The 18770-nt window shown below is 31.7% G+C and overlaps 4 protein-coding genes across 6 annotated transcripts; 2 read left to right on the forward strand and 2 right to left on the reverse strand.

Moving 5' to 3' along the window:
• Positions 1-664: 664 nt before the first annotated feature.
• On the reverse strand, positions 665-4025 carry LOC108741303. The gene is made up of 3 exons (XM_018476070.1): positions 3589-4025; positions 3399-3440; positions 665-715 (listed from the first exon to the last, which is right to left on the reverse strand). Exons 1-3 carry the CDS (start codon positions 3904-3906, stop codon positions 665-667), a joined length of 411 nt encoding a protein of 136 aa, XP_018331572.1. The 5' UTR covers positions 3907-4025.
• A 2115-nt stretch (positions 4026-6140) lies between these two features.
• Positions 6141-9547, forward strand: LOC108741315 (transmembrane and TPR repeat-containing protein 4). 2 transcript variants are annotated; one of them, XM_018476083.2, is made up of 11 exons: positions 6141-6904; positions 6968-7194; positions 7246-7600; positions 7660-7863; positions 7919-8121; positions 8178-8367; positions 8426-8551; positions 8654-8739; positions 8792-8933; positions 8990-9287; positions 9339-9547. In XM_018476083.2, exons 1-11 carry the CDS (start codon positions 6902-6904, stop codon positions 9479-9481), a joined length of 1977 nt encoding a protein of 658 aa, XP_018331585.1. In that variant the 5' UTR covers positions 6141-6901; the 3' UTR covers positions 9482-9547. The 2 variants fall into 2 exon arrangements, with proteins under 2 accessions (XP_018331585.1, XP_018331584.1); XM_018476082.2 differs by having other exon boundaries at positions 6143-6904; positions 8426-8739.
• An 86-nt stretch (positions 9548-9633) lies between these two features.
• On the reverse strand, positions 9634-11478 carry LOC108741320. 2 transcript variants are annotated; one of them, XM_018476089.2, is made up of 3 exons: positions 11083-11478; positions 10641-10790; positions 9634-10566 (listed from the first exon to the last, which is right to left on the reverse strand). In XM_018476089.2, the coding sequence occupies exons 1-3, from the start codon at positions 11168-11170 to the stop codon at positions 10547-10549; spliced, it is 258 nt and encodes an 85-aa protein (XP_018331591.1). In that variant the 5' UTR covers positions 11171-11478; the 3' UTR covers positions 9634-10546. The 2 variants fall into 2 exon arrangements, with proteins under 2 accessions (XP_018331591.1, XP_018331589.1); XM_018476087.2 differs by having other exon boundaries at positions 9634-10790; positions 11083-11458.
• Positions 11479-11968: 490 nt separating this feature from the next.
• On the forward strand, positions 11969-14078 carry LOC108741319 (mRNA cap guanine-N7 methyltransferase). The gene is made up of 2 exons (XM_018476086.2): positions 11969-13666; positions 13721-14078. Exons 1-2 carry the CDS (start codon positions 12412-12414, stop codon positions 13795-13797), a joined length of 1332 nt encoding a protein of 443 aa, XP_018331588.1. The 5' UTR covers positions 11969-12411; the 3' UTR covers positions 13798-14078.
• The last annotated feature ends 4692 nt before the right edge of the window (positions 14079-18770 follow it).

Consider the following 18770-nt stretch of genomic DNA (forward strand, 5'->3'; position numbering starts at 1 on the left):
ATTCATAGTTCTGAGAACTATCAACTTTTACTATTCTTTCGAGTTGAATCCTTTTTAAAAAATGTAAAAATAAAGTAAACCACCTAACCTTTTTTTTTTCAGAGTGTAGAGTACCTCAAAATTGAAATGGCGTAGAAAAATATTGTAAGGGTGCTATAATTAGTCGCTGAAAAGTGGTACATTTATCTATTTGCCGCTAGTAAAAAAAAAAAACAACTGGAGGGCTGACACTACACATATATTCTATATCGCAATAGAAGTGTCATAGAAAAACACTGTAGGGGCTAAATTTGTCACTGAAAGATTGAACTAAATATAAAACTGTCAGAGATTAGTATGGCAATAAACGCCACATTAGTATCAATAAAAATTAATAACTTATCTTTGGCAGATATTTGAACAAAATATTATATGTATACATATGTTTTGATTGAGTCATAATGGTTTTTTCTGTGACCCTTATTTTGAAAATAACTGATCTAGACCATGCCACTTGGTTGAAACACTAGAATTCAATTAGCAACAAGTATAATTTATAGATGAGGCATACTGTTTCTACCTTAAGATTCCCAAGATTCACTTATACTTCAATACAATTAGTTATTTTTTTAATTACAATTGTTAAAAATTTTACTCAGTTAGCATTGGTTTAAAGTATAATAATTTAAAGTTTTACCTTTAAAATGTCATCAGTAGGTAGTTTACCATTTAAACCCTGTAAAAAAAAATAGTGTGCTGAATTTCAAAAATGTAAGTTTATGATGTAGTAGTATATTTTATAAAACTAGATAAAATAAACATCATTTAGATATTTTTTTAAATCGGTACCTTGGTACAACTCATTTCAAGCGGTTAGATATATGTTCCTTCCCTTTACCTGAATGAACCCTAACAAAATTCTAAATTCAACCATATTTTATCACATTCAAATTATTTCTGTTTTGCTTACGCCTAGTGTTTTTTCTATTCGCATAGGTTTCCTCAAGGTCACAACTCTAACCATTTGAAACGAGTTGATATGATACTTAATTATGCATAAGTGGGATTTTAGATAAAAATACGTCCAAATTTTTTTTTTACTTGGACTTACTTAGTGTGGAAGTAATTAATCAAAATTAGTCTAAATTTCTTCACCATTGTATTTCAACTAAGAATTTAATAAATTAAATAAATTTAAATAAAACTGATCAAAATGACACAACGGCACATAAAACACAACCCGATGCAGTACTTCTGAATCGAATTAAATTTTCATGATATTAGCAGTTATAACTAAATCGTCATAAAAATCAGTACCTATTAGATGAATTATTTGAGAGATTAGATTCTGGCATATTTTCACAATCATTCCCTAATAATCAAAAGTGTAATTACTTCAAAACAAATATTATAAGTTAATTCTCGTCACTCGAGACACCCACATTGACAGTTCAGAAAATCCTTTAATTCTCAATATCAATTATTGAATATTATTTTTATAAAGAATGGAAAATGAAAATACGTATTCAAATTAAGAATTTTAAGAAATCAATTGCAATACGAGGGACTACAGACAATAGTAAAAAAGCAACTAAACAATAATTAAAATAATAATTAGCGATATCAACTGATAATAATTAAAAGTATTATTAATTGTTCGATATGCCCCCCCCCCCTTATTTAGTTATAAGCAATTGTTTAACTTTGTGGTAAGCTCATGTGTGACAGCTCGTGCAATTTGGGCTGAAAGCAAAGCTTCAAATAATCCTGGGATTCCTTCTTTTGTATTAATCAACAAAAAATGGAATCTTGTGTTCGAATCAAAATCACAAAATTGAGAACGTTTTTCAGCATCTGAAGTGTAGAAAGATAGTTGAATTTGAAAGGATATAATTCGTTATTTTTCAAAATTCCTTAAATGGAAGGTCTTGAAAAGCCTAAATCCTATTCCGCATCGAGAATTAACGACTCCGAATATGAATGAAAATATGCCAAAACATTTACTACGTTATCTTCGTCTACCAAAGAGTATAAAAAAAGTTGTTTTTTGACATTTAATCCGAATCCGAATAATTTTTCCCACTCATCCACCCATATCGACTAATAGAAAAATAACGACATTTTCCCACAAGAGATTTCTTTTACTGCTAAATAAAAAACAAGCTTAATTAGTAATAATTATACGTACATGAATAAATATACCTTTTAGAGATTAATTTAAATTCAGAAATATATTCTGATAATAAAAGCTTACAAATTGAAGCAAGCGATTTCTCTAATCTAGAGACTAAGAAGTGACAATTTCATTGTTACATATTTGAAATAAGCAATACTAATCCTAAAATGCATAATCAGTAAAATACGGAATCCGTCGTTCTCACAGTTGACATAGGTTCAGGGACATAACTTAGTGGTAAATGACCTGATTTTTGTATGTCAATTAGTGAAAAATTACGTACATCATTAATAAACTTGTACTTATACTCATCCTTTTTAATATGTTGTAAAGGTGATTATATTGATAATTTTAATATAAATGTATATGTTCGGCGCGGAAATGATAAAGAAACAGTTTTTGAACGTTGAAAAACAATATGTGGTGGCCTAAACAAAAGTTTTTTCAAAATTTTCCAGAGCGATTTTACAATAAAATTTGTCTTTTTTTTTAATCTAGACCCTCCAAATCGATCAAAAATTTTCTACACATTATTGGTACATGTACTAACATACACCTACAAGGATTTTGCTAAATTTTAATTAATTCTGTTTTTTCTAGTTACATTGCCAGATTTTTGATTGGAAAAACAAGATACCCACTTTATTTTTATCATATCTTCGTTAATTTTTATGCTATCTTAAAATTAAAGGTCTTTTCAAGCACTTTGTAAAAGATTCTATCAAATGTTTTTCACTCCCTATTTTGTTTAATGTATTACTGATTATTTTTATTAGACAAGTGCATAGTTCCAAATAAATTAACGAATATGACACTAACCATTGGTTTTAGACATATGAAACCGTTGAGCTTTTTGAAAAACAATTTAACGAGGTGCTCAAAACTGATAAAATATACGGTGCGTTTTATTAAAAAACTAAGTTGATGTCACTTTCGGTGAAACAGGAAGCGGCATTGATTGAGCATCTATAAGGAGAAATATGTAGGTGACAAATCAACTATGTAACTTTGTCCCAAAAAATATAGTCATATCTTTAAAAATAAAAGTTATGACTTTAGGCCTTTTTTGTAATCCACCCTGTATAAGATCCCCAGAAGGTAACAAAACTTGGGAATATTTTTATCTGGAGCACCACTTATTTATCCTTAAAGATTATTTTAATCTTGTGTACTCGTGGACTCCTTGAATGGTCAAAATAGTCACTCCATGTCTTATTTTACATAAATAAATGAAATTACTCACTTGAACCCTAGGGGCGTCCTTGTTCTTACTACTTTTAAGAACCTGAAATAATTTTTGAATGTTAGTTCATTGAAATACCATCTCACCCTAAGCCGAAATACTAAACATGGCTAATAAATAAAAATGCATTAGATAAGTTCTTACAAGGTAATGTTACATTTATTTTGAACATAAAAAGGAAAAAAATTACCTTTATACGCTCCTCACATAAACTTATCGTCCATATTGTAATCGCTTTATAAATATCTTCTGCTGATGCTTTTACATCAAAGTTTTCATCAACTTGAGCACAAGAATCCCAGTACAATTTTAAAGGAAGTTCAAAATTAAAGACGTGGAATACTTTTAAACCATAATAATGAGAAACAAAATCGCCCTTTTGAAGATCAACTAATGTTTTTACCAAAGTAGGTGCATATCTGTTAAAATCCGCTTCACTAATATAATCAACCACAGTAGTATTCACAAACAATATACACATAAGAAAAATAAAAACTTTTAAAACCATTTTTAATTTTAAGGTAATTTTACCGGCTTAGCCACAAACACTAAACACATGTACACCACCGAGTACAAATGATACTGGATACCATTACGTGTACGATTGCGTACAAGATTGTGACACGGTTACACGGTTACACGTCATATGTCGCTAGCATAGATAGCATAGATAGATAAACGCAACCATAGACGTATATTAACTTCCATAGACATATATTAATGGACATGCCTTAGCCGTATGTCGTTGTAATAATTTCTTAGCTCGAAAAGTGAGGGAGATGGCGTATGGTTTCGGACTAGTGCTATCTCATTCATGACACGCCTACGCACTATCGTGAGAGAGATGGATATTGTCCGAAACTTCATTCCATCTCTTTCTTTTGTTGTACCACAATTCTGACCGCTAAGGCATGTCCATTAGTAAACGTCGATGTTAACATCGTTCCATCTCTTTCTTTTGTTGTACCACAATTCTGAACGCTAAGGCATGTCCATTAGTAAACGTCGATGAACGCAACCGTCTATCGCAAATACAGGGGTCGGTAAACTGTGACTCACGAGCCGCATGCAGCTCTTTCAAGACACAATTGAAACTTTTCAAATTGCCTTAAAAAAATTAAAAGCTAAAGCGAAACGCAGTCCCATAGCACACCCATATACCTAAAACAAGATACTTCCACTTAATAAATGGCTATAACAATTTTATTTTATGACTGAGGTTGCAATGTATCTTAGCCAACTTAATATAAAACTTTAAAGAAAAGGAAACAGTACACTTTCATTACTGGAAGAGATGGTTGAATTTGAAAATACATTGTTTCTTTTGGCATAATATATGTCTCGTAACGAACTTCCTTCCAATAAAATAATTGTCGAATAGCATAAAAAACTTAGTTCCTTTCAGGTGTCCCACGACATCACACGGTTTTTCTTTGTTTTTTTTTTTTTATTTATAATTAATTAAAAGCTAACTGAATTTACAACGATTTTACTGTCCAGTTACGTCCTATACTTAAAATTAGAATATGGCCATACGGCTAGTAGCTGCCATGTTTATCTTTTAGGGAGGCCAACGTGTTTATGCAATATATGAGAAATATTATAAGACATTTGCTTAAAAGTTGTTTATTAAAGAATTATTACATAAATCGGAAAATGAACTTAACGTTTAGTTATTAGTGGACGCGCAGGAAAAGAAAAGGTTAGAAGCGTTCGAAATGCGGTGTTACAGGCGAATGATGAGGATACCGTGGATAGAGAAGGTTAGAAATGAAGAGGTATTAAAAAGAGTAAGAGAACAGAGGACTCTATGGAAATCATAAGAAATAAGCGTGATAGGCTGGTAGGACACCTTCTCAGGCATGAAGGTCTAGTCAGAGTGAGTCAGAGACATATTAGATTACAGGCAGAAACAGGAGTTAGGAGGGGTAGAGGTAAACCTAGATTAGATTACTGTTCGCAAATAGTTCAGGATATGGGTTGTTGTAGTTTTAGAAAAATGCAAAGATTAGCTCAGGATAGGAAAGAATGGAGGTGCGTGTCCAAGCAGTCTTAGGACTGACGACCTTATGATGATGATGAGGTTAGTTATGTAGCATGCGCGTGTTGAGTTTTTCTGCATAAAGAAGACTTCATTTTTAATAGATTTCTTTGAGGAAATATTTAATCGAACTTTCACAAATCGCTTGACTAAAATTGCATCTAATTTATGACGGGAAAAAAAGACCAGTTTCATAATTAATTTAAATAGTGTTGTTTCTAAATTACAATCCAATAATCTGTTAAAGGTTATTCTGAATATTTCTTATTTGAATAATGTTCGAATAAAATAGATGTCACAATGACTATTAGACATTATCTTTGATTCTTGATAAAATGTAACTTGTAGTATTATACAAATAATTTCTTTCACTTAAATTTAACTCTGATATTGCTAAATCTAAAGTAGTTGTTGAATTTATAATAATATATCTATTATTGATTTTACTGATATCATAAAGATTCCCTATCATCTTCCAAATAATTGGATGAGAAAACGTTTCGGAGGTATTGAGAAATTGTATTCAGTTCTACAATTTGTTTAAACCGAAAAGCATTCGGTATTACACAGATCTGATTCGAGAAAATATTTTTTCTAAAAAAATCTGTGAGAATCTTTCAGTTAAGCAAAATACAAATTTCTTCTCTGTTAAAAAAAAACTTTTGCATATGGAGAATTGTTTGATTGATGAGCGAACATATTTAAAAAGTTAACCGCAGCTTTATATTAATCCAATTTTAAGTTGTTTAAAGCCAATTTAGAGTTCCCTGACGTCATTAAAATAAATCACTTACTGGGTAATATCAACAAACCACGCAGTTGCCAATAACGAGAGCGAATAATGAAACTATTGTGCAAACAAGATGTCTATTGTTTTGATATAACGAACAATTATATTGTGTCAGATATGTCTAAGTAAGCGAAAATTGTAAAAGTGAACAAAACATGATATTATATATAAATACTTGTAGCGAGAATTGTTAGTTACTTAGACAAAAGTCTTTAAGACATCTCAATTTTAGTCATCTTGTAATCTTGTTTAAATAAAGTTTTACTCTTTTTTAGAAATAAACTTTAACTTTAAACGAAAATAATTGCGTTTACTGGTATTACGTTTAGTAGAACCTAGGATAAACTTAGCCGCCGGTATGCGCGTACTAATCACAGCGATGACTGCCTATGGCCAGACTCTTGTTATTAAGTGTACTTAATACTATAACTATCTATGACTATAACTCACTTAATGCTCACTTATTTAGAAGTCTACAATTAAAGAAAGATCGGAACTTGTGTTTCGCACTTTGACGTTTTAAACTTTTGAATCAACGATCAAAATTCGCGCCAGCCGGAATGGGCCGAATGCTTCCGAGGATTCCACAATTTTTGGGATAATTATTCCTGAGCAGACTATTATAAAGCATTTTAAAAAAATGCATTTCTGTAAAATTGATAATTTTTAAGTATGGCAAGTATTAGTTTTTTTTAATCACCAATATTTATTTTGAATGACCACCTAATTTTCTTTTAGAATCAACCATGGCAGTATTTTGTTATTTGTTGTCTTGCATTTTTGTGTTACTCAGTTACAATAAATGGAAACTTTGTTTTTGATGATACAGAGGCTATAGTTAAAAATAAGGATATTTTGCCAACAACTTCTCTAATAAATATGTTTAGAAATGATTTTTGGGGTAATGACATTAAGTTAAATGCAAGCCATAAGTCTTACAGACCACTAACAGTACTTACATTTAGGTAAGGGTTTTTGTTTGATGAATTATATTTATTACATTTTATTTCTTTTAGATTAGATTATTTTCTAGGCTCAGGATTGAATTCAGTACAATTTCATGTAACAAATACTCTTTTATATTGTATTCTATGTTGTCTCTCTCTACCTCTTTATCAAGTCATTTTAGAAAAAAATTTAGATGCACACTATGCATTTTTATCTAGTATTTTATTTACTTTACATCCTTTACATACTGAAACAGTGGCAGGTCTAGTTGGAAGAGCAGATATTTTGTCTGCAATTTTATTTGTATTTGGTCTTTTACTATACAGTAAAGCTCTGAAACAAAAATTTCTACTGTATTTTTCACTTTCTATAATTGCTATTGGAACTGCAGTGTTTTGTAAAGAAACAGCTATCACTGGTTTTGTAAGTAAATTTTTATCATAAATTCACCAGGCCATTTAATGAATTTTGATATATTTCAGGGAGTTTGTGGTGTATTTGATTTTTTGACAAAGAAGCCATTAAAAAATAGGAAATCTTTAAAATTGTATTGCTATAGAATAGGGTGTTTAATTGGTTTCCTAATTATTATAATGTACTACAGATTAAAAGTAATGAATTTTGAAAGACCAATTTTTGCAATTGGAGATAATCCCACAGCATTTTCTAGCAACACATGGACTAAAGTAGCATTTTAAAACGCTCATTTCATATATTATTTTTAACAACTTTATATTACAGATTTTAACCTTTAACTATATATATTTCTTAAATTTTATTTTGCTTCTGTGGCCCCATTGGCTATGCTTTGATTGGTCAATGGGCTGTATTCCATTAATTGAAAAATACTGTGATGGTAGAATAATCTTGGTTATTACATTTTGGATATTCATAATTTATTCCTGCTATAAATTATTTTATAAAGTATATTCTGAGAAGTTAAAGTAAGTTACTACTATTCAAATTTGGATTTTTCATTCATATTAAGTACTACTTTTAGGAATATCAAACATATACTTATGGGAGTGTGTTTACTTATTTTGCCATTTTTACCTGCTTCAAACATATTTTTTAAAGTTGGTTTTGTTATTGCCGAAAGGATCTTATTGTTACCTAGTTTAGGACATTGTCTTTTAATTATTATTGGCTTTTACAAAATACAAAACCATTTTAAGAGTATAAGAAAACAGGTAATAAATGCACTTATTACTTAACAAAACTTTATTGTTTTTGTTATAACAACTCTAGATTCTAATTTATTTATGGTTTCTATACATACTTTTCGCAATTCGTACTTTTCAAAGAAACACAGAGTGGTTGAATGAAGAAAAATTATTTACATCAGCACTAAATGTTTGTCCATTAAATGCTAAGGTACATTATAATGTTGGTAAAATATTTGCTGATAAAAACAACAGTAAACTAGCTAAAGAAAAATATAGAAAAGCAATTGAATTAAATCCATTTTATGAGCAGGCTATGAACAATCTTGCAAATCTGTTACGAGAAGAAAATGAATTTTTGGAAGCGGCATCTTTATTAAAAAAAGCTGTGGAAATTAGGCAGGTTTTAAGAAAGGAAAAACTGATAACAAATTTAAATAGTATTTTTTAGGCCAAACTTTGCAGCAGCATGGATGAATTTGGGAATTGTTCTTAGTAATTTAAATGAAACAGTAGAAGCTGAAAACTGCTACTTAACTGCAATTCGACATAGAAAAAGGTATCCTGATTGTTACTACAATTTAGGAAATTTGGTAAAATTTTCTAATGTTTTCTTTTCCTGATAAATTGTAATTTCATTGTACCCTAGTATTTGGATTTGAATCGTTATGAAGAAGCTCTTAAATCGTGGGAAATGGCTGTGTCTTTCAAGCCAACACATAAAGCAGCGTGGAGCAATATGCTTGTTCTTTTGAACACTTTGGAAAGATTCGATGAAGCCATAAAGTATAGTACTATCGCTCTAATACATAATCCGAACGTAGCATCTTTATATTTCAATACAGCCAATACATTAGGAAAATTAAAGAAGTTTAATGAAGCTAAAGCTCATTTTTTAAAAGCTATTGAGTTAGATCCAAATAATGCCCTTTATTACTCTAATTTGGGTACTTTATTTTATCAATTTTGCTACTTTGATTGATAACTAATTTTTTTAGGAGTATTATATCATCAATGGAATAGATTGTTGGATGCAGAAAAAATGTATAAAAAGGCGTTGGAACTTAATTCTAAAATGGAAGGCACTGCCGTTAATTTGAAAAAATTAAGAATGAAAATGAACATTCTGAACGAAAATTAGTGTTAATAATTTGTTAAATCGACAATAAACATTAGAAAATAAATAAAAACACGAATATGAAGCTTTTTATTTAGTTTTATTAATATTCCTTTTTTTTTTTGAAACAAAAAAANGTGCTGTAATTTGCTAATTATTTATAAAAATAACATGTATAAGTTCTTAAAATGCAATTTAATAACAGTATTTATCATAATATATAACACAAATTTGATGTTTTTAGAACATTTGCGTTAATTATGCTTATAAATATATTTGGTGATATATTAATTACTACTAATTAAAACTATGACTAGGCAAAAAAATTTTCTTCATTAAGTAGTTTTGCAAATGAATAATAAAAATGTAAATTATATCAATGAAAACAATAAATTCGACTAAATTAATCAGCACTTATATATATTATACACAAAATTAAACATATAAAATAAATCGACAATTTTAACAGGATATTACCAATTAACAAAGGCAATCACAAAACAGATTATTTTGTAGCTAATCGTACAATAACAAATTACGAAATTTCTAGCTAGTGCCATACTGTCATTAGATACTACTAACTGTATTTTTCTATATACAATTTACGCTAAATGCAGTAAATTGTAGGTACAAACGAAACCAAATAACAATAATTGTAGTCGGGATATTACAAGTAACATTTAATTAATTTGAGATTCCTTCAACAACAATTTATGCTTCCACTATTTTTCAGTTTAATTTGTGGCAGTTTTGTGTTAATTAAAAATGCATATTTATGTAATTAAACTTTTTTTAATCATATTTTCGTTTAATAACTAAAACAACTAACAAAAGTCTAATACTAAAAATCACATAATATATATAAAGACGCATCAAAATAAGCACTATATCATTATTTGCAGCAACAATTAAATACAAAATGGTTTTTTTAATATATCCACAGTATTAAAACTTATCTATTATTCAGTCTAATAATGATTAATCAATTTAATCACATGTGAAAATTAAGTTAAAACATTAAATTTTAATACTTAAAAAAAAAATCATTTTGAGGTTGAAGGAGTGGTTTTATTATTGGAGTTTAGGTTGTCACTTTCCTTCGAACTGTCCTGCAAGTTGTCGCTTGTTGCTAGTTTTTTAAATTTATCTGGCAAATCTGAACTAGTAACTAAAGCATTCTCACCAAAAACATCAGGTAAAGCATTGCGCCTTCCAGTGCGACCAGTCGATAAAAAATCCTTTGAATTACCATTGCTTGGTTGATCAGAATCAACAGATGTATTATCACTACTTCCTGGTTGTGTTGTTGCCATCACAGCTAACATTTTTAGGCCTACAAATAAAATTAATCAATGAATTAAAAATAAAAACAATATGTAGCTGCCAGTTTACGCATGCTTTAGGTGTTATATTATGACTGGGTTACACATTTAAATAGCTCGTTTCACCTGATAAATCAGGTTAACTATGCTCCAAAGAAACCACTTTGTTAGTACTAATAAACAATTGTTTATTTTATTTGAAGATAACTGTGCTTCAAAGAAACCACTTTGTTAGTACTAATATACAATTTTTTATTTTATTTAAAGGTAAAGTGGGAAAATACATGCAACATGCCTTCATACCTTTCAATCTATTTAACTTTTTGCTCTTCAAGTTCGTTTTTTCAATTTTTGATCTAAGGGTTAAGACCTTTGACACTCTCTTGGGCATGTTTTCATCGAAATAAAATAAATAAAAATTTGTTTTAAAAACCTACCAGACAAATATGGGTAATGAACACCCGGAAAGCAAAGTACGTCAGCTTTATGTAATAAATCATTTGTTCGATATTTAACACACCACTGCTGTCATTCGTAAATAAACTACATACGTGCTGCTATTGTATGTATTACCGTGCTACATACGTCTACCAATAATATATTTTAACAGCCATGTTACCTATTGTTGTAAATCTAATCTATTATCTTGTGAATAATGTAAACCATAGATGTAAACGTAACCCATACAAACGACCATAGATAAAAAAAGTAAACAGTGATTTTTTGACTATTCAGCAAAGCTAATCGTTTATGATGAATATGCCAAGCAAAAATCTATTAATGTAAATCTATGGAATGTAATGAATGTTTATTTTCATCGACGTTTACTAATGGACATGCCTTAGCGGTCAGAATTGTGGTACAATAAAAGAAAGGGATGGAACGAAATTTCGGACAATATCCATCTCTCTCACGATAGTGCCTACGCGTGTCATGAAAGAGATAGCACTAGTCCGAAACCATACGCCATCTCCCTCACTTTTCGAATCAGGAAATTATTTCAACGACATACGGCTAAGGCACGTCCATTAATATACGTCGATGGTGGCATTAGTATAATCATATTTATTATCTATGATTCAGGAATGGCGGACGCGTATTAATAATATCAATGAAAAATCAAGTGATATGTAATTATTAGTAATAAGTAATATAAAGATAAATTATGTGCACAATTATGATACTTACATATTTACAACCCTCAAACGAAGCATAATTTATTGGTAAAATTTAAATCAGAGTGTTATTTATGTCGGGTGCCAGATTCACACGACTCATAGACAAGAAGACAAGACAGAGACAACATAGCGTTACCCTTTGTATATCTATTATCTATGGCGTTAATTAAAAAATCGTTCCATTCTACAAAGAACGTTTTTAGAATATTACAACAAAATTATGTTCCAAAGCCATGTGATTGAAAGCACGACTTACCATCAATCCATCACTAATCTCACTAATTATTGACGTAAAACGAGTGCCTAGAATTGTGGAACACGTCCACACGGTATATTCAAGATTCCGTAAAACAAGCGAAATTCAAATAACCTTAATAAATAGGTACTTACAGGTACTCGTATGTTCTTAGTAGCTGTTAATTAATAGAAGTGAAAAGTTAATTTTGAATTTAAAATGACTAGCATTGAATTTAGTGAAGGTTTAGAAAATGAAACATCAACAGATGATTTAGAAAAAACGCTAGTAATAGTTGCTGCAGATGCTGATAAAAGAAATTATGAAGTTATAGAAAAGGAAGATAATTTAAATGATGAAAAAGATGAAGATATTCAACCTAAAAGTAGTAAAAAGCTTAAAATTTGCGATTTTAAAGATGAACGTTGTTCTAATACAAGTTTAAGAAAGGCCAAACCTGATGAATCTGTCGCTCACCATTCCAGAGAGAGTTATGCAAATATAGTTGCAACACACTATAATTCTCGACTGGAGAAAGGTTTGCATGAGAGATCAAAGTCAAGACTGTTTTATTTGAGAAATTTTCATAATTGGATTAAGAGTATGCTTATAAATGAATACTTGGTTAAAATAAAAGATAAGAAAAAGAATAATTCACCAATTCATGTTCATGATATGTGTTGTGGTAAAGGTGGAGATTTATTGAAGTGGAAAAAAGGAAGTATACACCACCTAATATGTAGTGATATTGCACCAGTATCTCTTGACCATTGCAAATCAAGATATAGAGATATGCAGAATAGAATTGGCCATGAAAGGGGCTCTGAGAGTATCTTTTCAGTTGAGTATATAGCTGCAGATTGTACAAAAATCAGACTTAGAGAAAAATATCAGGACCCTTCAATGAAGTTAGATCTTGTTAGTTGTCAATTTGCATTCCATTACAGTTTTGAAAGTTTAAAGCAAGCAGAATGTATGTTGCATAATGCTGCAGAGTGTCTTTCAGCAGGAGGATATTTTATAGGAACAATTCTTGATTCAAATCATCTTTTGGTAAGAGCAAGAAAGAAAAAATCTAATCGTTTTGGTAATGGAGTTTATCAAGTACAAATGGATTTTGATATAAATAAACCCCCTCTCTTTGGTGCAAAATATCATTTTTATCTAGATGGTGTGGTGGATTGCCCAGAATTTTTAATTCACTTTCCAACTTTTGTTAAATTAGCAAAAAAGTATGGACTTAAATTAATTGAAAAATCAAACTTTTATGATTTTTATGAAAAAATGAAAATTGAAGGAAAACAGTTAATGGTCAATATGAAAGCATTAGAAACATATCCTCCTTATCAAGGAGCATCATTAGTTGGGGACCCTAAGTTTGATTATGAATTTGCTGAAGAATATATAAAAAATTACACATCTGGTGAAGGTGTATATGTGGGAACATTATCAAAATCAGAATGGGAAGCTTCTTGTGAGTATTGTATTAACATATAATAGTTAAATAGTAATTTATTTTTTTTTCTAGCAATATATTTAACTTTTGCTTTTGAAAAAGTGAAGAACTCCTGGGCTTCTGATGGTACTCCGATTTATGAAATTTGACTGCAATACTCTGCTCGTTATAGAATAAAGAAACTCATTTAGTACAAAAATTAAGGCTTTTTTATTTTATTGTTATGATATTTGGGCTAGGTCCAATTTATACTATCACCGTCACCTGGTTTTTGATTATTCAAAATCGAAAAATTGATGAATTTTCATGGTTCTGGTCTCAAAATGTCCATTTTGCGGCGGATTTATGAAAAAAAAAAATTGAAGGGTAGTTTTAACATCCCCTTGCATCCATATTCCACTATTATAATGACAATTATTTTAATTTATCAGCCGTTAATTATTTTTCATTTTTTTAATGCTTGTTTCTATGTATTTATATAAAAAAAAACTCGATTTTGCGACATGAATGTACATGAAAAGTAACTTTTACTTAGCGTTCAAAGTTGTAAAACTAAGTATATTAATTTTTTTCAACTCGTATCCTTTTTTCCTACCTAAATAAGCCATCAAAATAATTTGGAAAAAAAATTGCAAACAACTTGATTTTTCAGTCACGTGACCGTAGAAGTGTATAATTTACTAAATATCCAAAATTACATTAGTTTTTGAATTAATGTGGGAAATAATTAAAATTTCGAAATTCGCCGGTATTATTTCTTTTTTTTTGATTTTAAAACTAATATTTGACATTCAGTGAAAGACTCAAATATGTCACTTAGACGACAACTTTTATCAGAGTTGCATGTTGCATTATTGTTAATGTGCATAGATAAATGTTCACTCATACACGGCTAGAGTATGAAGAAAAATACATAATCTTAGCAATCTATAGATATATAAAAAATAAATAAAAGTACTCTACTATTACACAAAGTGTTTTAGATCATCATCATCAAAAGGTCGTCAGTCTGGTTGGACACCTCCACTCTTTCCTATCCTGCGCTAATCATCGCATTTACCTAAAACTAGAACAATTCATATTCTTAACTATTTGCGAACAGTAATCTAATCTAGGTCTACCTCTACCCCTCATAACTTCCGTTTCTGCCTCTAATATGTCTCTGACTAGACCTTCATGCCTGAAAAGGTGTCCTACTTACCTATCTCGCCTATTTCTTATTGACTTCCATAGTCTTAAGTTCTCTTACTCTTTCTAATACCTCTTCATTTTTAACCTCTACCACGGTACCCTCATCATTTGCCTGTAACACCACATTTCGAACGCTTTTAACATTTTCTTTTCCGCCGCACCCACTGTCAATATATCGCACCCGTATACCGCCGTGCTCCAAACATATACCTTTAACAATCTTTTTCAAATTTCTAAATTAATCGGTTGCGAACATAGAAGTGACTTCTTTCTATTGAAGTCGACTAGACCCTGCGCTATTCTTTGCTTTATATCCCTATTACTTCTTTCGTCCTGACTTATCTGGCATTCTAGATACCTAAAATCTACTTTTTCTTCCCTTGCATACCTGTATTTTTGTTTTACTTTTATTTGTCTTTATACAATACTGTTTTGCCAATACCGCTTCCATTTCAATTTAAAGGTATCTCCTTCTTGCTAGATGCTAAAACTGCTATATCATCTGCAAATCTAAGCATACTAATTTTTTGCCCCTCTATCTATCCTTACAGTTGTACTGTCTTTAATGATGTTGATCGCGTGTTTGATGTAGAGATTAAAAAGTAGCGGTGACAGAGTGCATCCTTGTTTGACTCCCTTTCTGAAATTTACTTCTCTACGTTGCTGCTCCAGCTCTATAACTGCCTGTTGCTTTCTCTGTAACTCATTCCTCCATTTAAAATATATTTAATATCTTGTCCCATTTAACATTGTTAAAAGCTTTTTCTAAATCTACAAATCCTATTTCCTATCCAAATTCCTTTTTCTATCCTTTTCTCTATTGTTACCCGTAAAGCTAGAATGACCTTCTGCGTTTCTCTATTTCGTCTAAACTCAAATTGATTTTCCCCTAATAGTTCTCCCGCCCCTTTTTCCATCTTTCTCTGTACAATTCTAGTTCAAATTTTTGACGCATGGGAAGTTGAGCTAATTGTCTCTAAATCTCTCGCACTTTCTCCGTCTCGTAAATGTGATTAATTAGTTTAAACATACGATCTTTAACCTCTTATCCTGCATGCAATTTCAGCCTGTATTCCATATATACCTGGTGCCTTATTATTTTTTAAGTTTTTTAATGCTACATCGAACTTTTCTCTCATTATTATGGGATAACCTAGTCCATCCATCTCCACACTATCATCCTTTTCTAATATATCTCCTAACTCATGGCCTAGGCATACGTTCTCTAAGTATTCTTTCCGCCTGTCTGTCTTTACTCATTTTCTATCAGAATGACCCCTACCTCGTTTTTTATATTATTACTACTGTACCCTACTACTTTTCTTCTCTTGTTCAATTTACTGTTCCTTAGCTGCTCTACACTTCCTAATTATTTCCCACTTTATATTATATTTTTTTATAAAATATTTTAATGCAGTTCTATTCTGTCTCTATGTCCCTGTAATTCGTTTCTCCCGCCTCCTTTAGTATTTCGTCTGTCCTTGTACCTAGCCTATCCCGCGTTTCGCTACATTTTAGATTTTCTAACTCAATTAAATATGAAACATTTAAGAGATAAGTAAATGATGTCTGACAAAAAAGTAATGCAGACCACCCAAAAAACTTATTTTAAACTCAATAATTTATTGTAAATTAGAAGGAATTCCTTTACGCACAATTAATATTCGAAATGCACGACATGCGGGTTTGCGTCACACCAACAGTGAGCATCATGAAAATTTAAAATTCCATCTCTCGAGAAACAGCATTCGACTGTAAACAGCACCGTATGGAAAAGATTGGGGTATGCAGCATTGTTTTTGTCAAAACCACTGACACAAATTAACTCGCGGCTGGAAATCAGTTTCTTGCAAGGCTTGCACTCGTTGATTGTTGCAATTGTTCCTTTAAAATTCGTCACAGTGTAACATGGGAGGAGCCAAAGTTCCGCGCTATTTCTCGTGTACTACTTTGGGGGTTGTTTTGTATGAAATCAAGGATTTCGTTTTCTGCAACGACGAGATGATTCGGGCGTCGACGTCCACGACCTTATTCACATGTACATGGTACGGTATCCCTTAATCTCTGCAGCGAATTTCAAATGATTTGCCGATGTGGAAGTTTTCGTTGGGCATATCGATGACCGTACAATTTGACTATTGCAATAATATTGTACTCGCATTCCTGCGTGATCCTATCAGGGCCGGACTGGCATTTCCCTGTACATTCAATTACGTTTTTCCTGAAAACGGCGGACTTTCGGACAACCATTCACTTAATTTTCTTGTTTTATTGTGCCCTATCACCTCCTGCGTGCTTGCTACTTATTTAAGAAACACTCTGTATGCCTACATAAAAACTAAATTAAAATTACAACAGAGATTCAATGATTCGATTGAGTCGTCGTATTGAACGGACGCGTTTTTGCCTTGTCCTTTTTGTCTTACTCCGTTATCTCCGTTAATGTTGATTGTTCAATATCTGACATTTAGCAGACCCAGTGCTGTGTCATATATTTCTACTTTTGGAGAAACCATCTTTGAGAATTTAGGAGCGATCATATTGTTGATGAAATCTCTAACAACAACTCTGGAATCTCACTTCCCGATGATATCCGCGCGGACGACCATTTCTCTTTTGCAAAATCTAATCAAATCCTACGATGACCTGAAGACAGAAATTCGCAAGTCCATCACGTGCACATCCAATAACACTACAAAAATCGTAACCTTGGAACAAAAAGTCTCTCTCCTGTAAGTCGAAATTGATAAAATGAAAAGGGAGAAAAATATTATTCTCCATAAATTCCTTGATTGCGACACCGTTAACGGTACTCTTGAAGACACAGAGAAATTGTCCTTCTCCAAGGTTAGACTCGAGCTCCCGGATAGTCATAGTCGACACGCGGAAAAGAGAGCGGTAATCGTCCCGTCTTAGTTGAATTTAATTCTCGGTTTATTCATATCTAATGATCTTTCTGGAGAGGAGAGAGCTGAGAGAAGAAACATGGTTACCGCCTGCAGAAAACTTAAAAATGCTGGCCTTAATGCTCATCTGAAACAAAATCGTGTAATGCTACAAGGAAATTCGATCAGTTTAGTAGGCGTTGATGCCTTGTTGAAAGTCTCTCCGAGAGGATCTACTCCGCTAGTAGGCCCTCCACCAACTACGAATCAATTTTCTTAGGTGGATATTGAGAACGACAATTACATCTACAAAATACGTACCCTGAAGGCTGGCAACATAACACCCACCGTACTCGATCTCTAATCGATCAAAACCGGGGAAACATTAGAAAGTCCCTCCAGCCGAAAGAATATGAAACCTATCGTTGATGGAGAGCAGAGCAAAAAACCATCTCACCTATTCCGCAGCAAACCGTAAATTCCCAGAACGATGTACAATAACATAAAACCCATCGCTGTCCACTACCATACCCTCTAAACTGCCCACTCTTTAACCCAGGGCAATTATCTAGAACTTTTACGGCTTTTTTAACGTCGCGAACATCTCGGAATAAGTTCTCGATCACGATCTGCTCTGTCTGGTCGAAACATGTTCGACCTACCAATATCTACGGCTACCGTTGAGAGGTTTAACTTTTTCCAACCCTTCCATTTACAATATTGAATGTATAGGAAGGTACACCTCTCGCCGAGCTTCATCGCCATTGAGATACATTTTCTTATATCTGTTTTCATATTGTAGCAAGCACGAGTGTGTTTGTGTGCGATCGGGCACACGTGTGCGTGAACGGCTTATCGATTCGTCGACTAGCGCGGGGGTCTTTCTTCATGTGCGTCGTATTTGTAAATGTGTGCGTACCTGCGTTCTGCGAAAAGAAAAAAGAAACTATACGGACATTTTCCAGAAGGTTTCCGAAAGTAAACAAAATAGTATTTAAAGGAAGAGACGATCGCCGAGAGATGGAGAGATAAATTGACCGTTGCAG

This window comes from Agrilus planipennis, unplaced genomic scaffold (genome assembly GCF_000699045.2).
Source record: "Agrilus planipennis isolate EAB-ADULT unplaced genomic scaffold, Apla_2.0 scaffold288, whole genome shotgun sequence".
In the NCBI taxonomy this organism is placed as follows: Eukaryota; Metazoa; Arthropoda; class Insecta; order Coleoptera; family Buprestidae; genus Agrilus; species Agrilus planipennis.

What these genes read in the sequence shown, in the direction of transcription:
- LOC108741315 (XM_018476082.2), top strand. An exon ending in AAACAGCTATCACTGGTTTT is followed by an intron (nt 7,601 to 7,659) that starts GTAAGTAAATTT and finishes GATATATTTCAG; the next exon opens with GGAGTTTGTGGTGTATTTGA. An exon ending in CCTTTATTACTCTAATTTGG is followed by an intron (nt 9,288 to 9,338) that starts GTACTTTATTTT and finishes TAATTTTTTTAG; the next exon opens with GAGTATTATATCATCAATGG.
- LOC108741319 (XM_018476086.2), top strand. Translation starts at nt 12,412, where the DNA reads ATGACTAGCATTGAATTTAGTGAAGGTTTAGAAAATGAAACATCAACA. An exon ending in ATCAGAATGGGAAGCTTCTT is followed by an intron (nt 13,667 to 13,720) that starts GTGAGTATTGTA and finishes TTTTTTTTCTAG; the next exon opens with CAATATATTTAACTTTTGCT.
- LOC108741320 (XM_018476087.2), bottom strand. Translation starts at nt 11,170, where the DNA reads ATGCCCAAGAGAGTGTCAAAGGTCTTAACCCTTAGATCAAAAATTGAA. An exon ending in AAAGTTAAATAGATTGAAAG is followed by an intron (nt 10,791 to 11,082) that starts GTATGAAGGCAT and finishes TTTTATTTGTAG; the next exon opens with GCCTAAAAATGTTAGCTGTG.
- LOC108741303 (XM_018476070.1), bottom strand. Translation starts at nt 3,906, where the DNA reads ATGGTTTTAAAAGTTTTTATTTTTCTTATGTGTATATTGTTTGTGAAT. An exon ending in TATGTGAGGAGCGTATAAAG is followed by an intron (nt 3,441 to 3,588) that starts GTAATTTTTTTC and finishes AAATTATTTCAG; the next exon opens with GTTCTTAAAAGTAGTAAGAA. An exon ending in AGGACGCCCCTAGGGTTCAA is followed by an intron (nt 716 to 3,398) that starts GTGAGTAATTTC and finishes TTTTTTTTACAG; the next exon opens with GGTTTAAATGGTAAACTACC.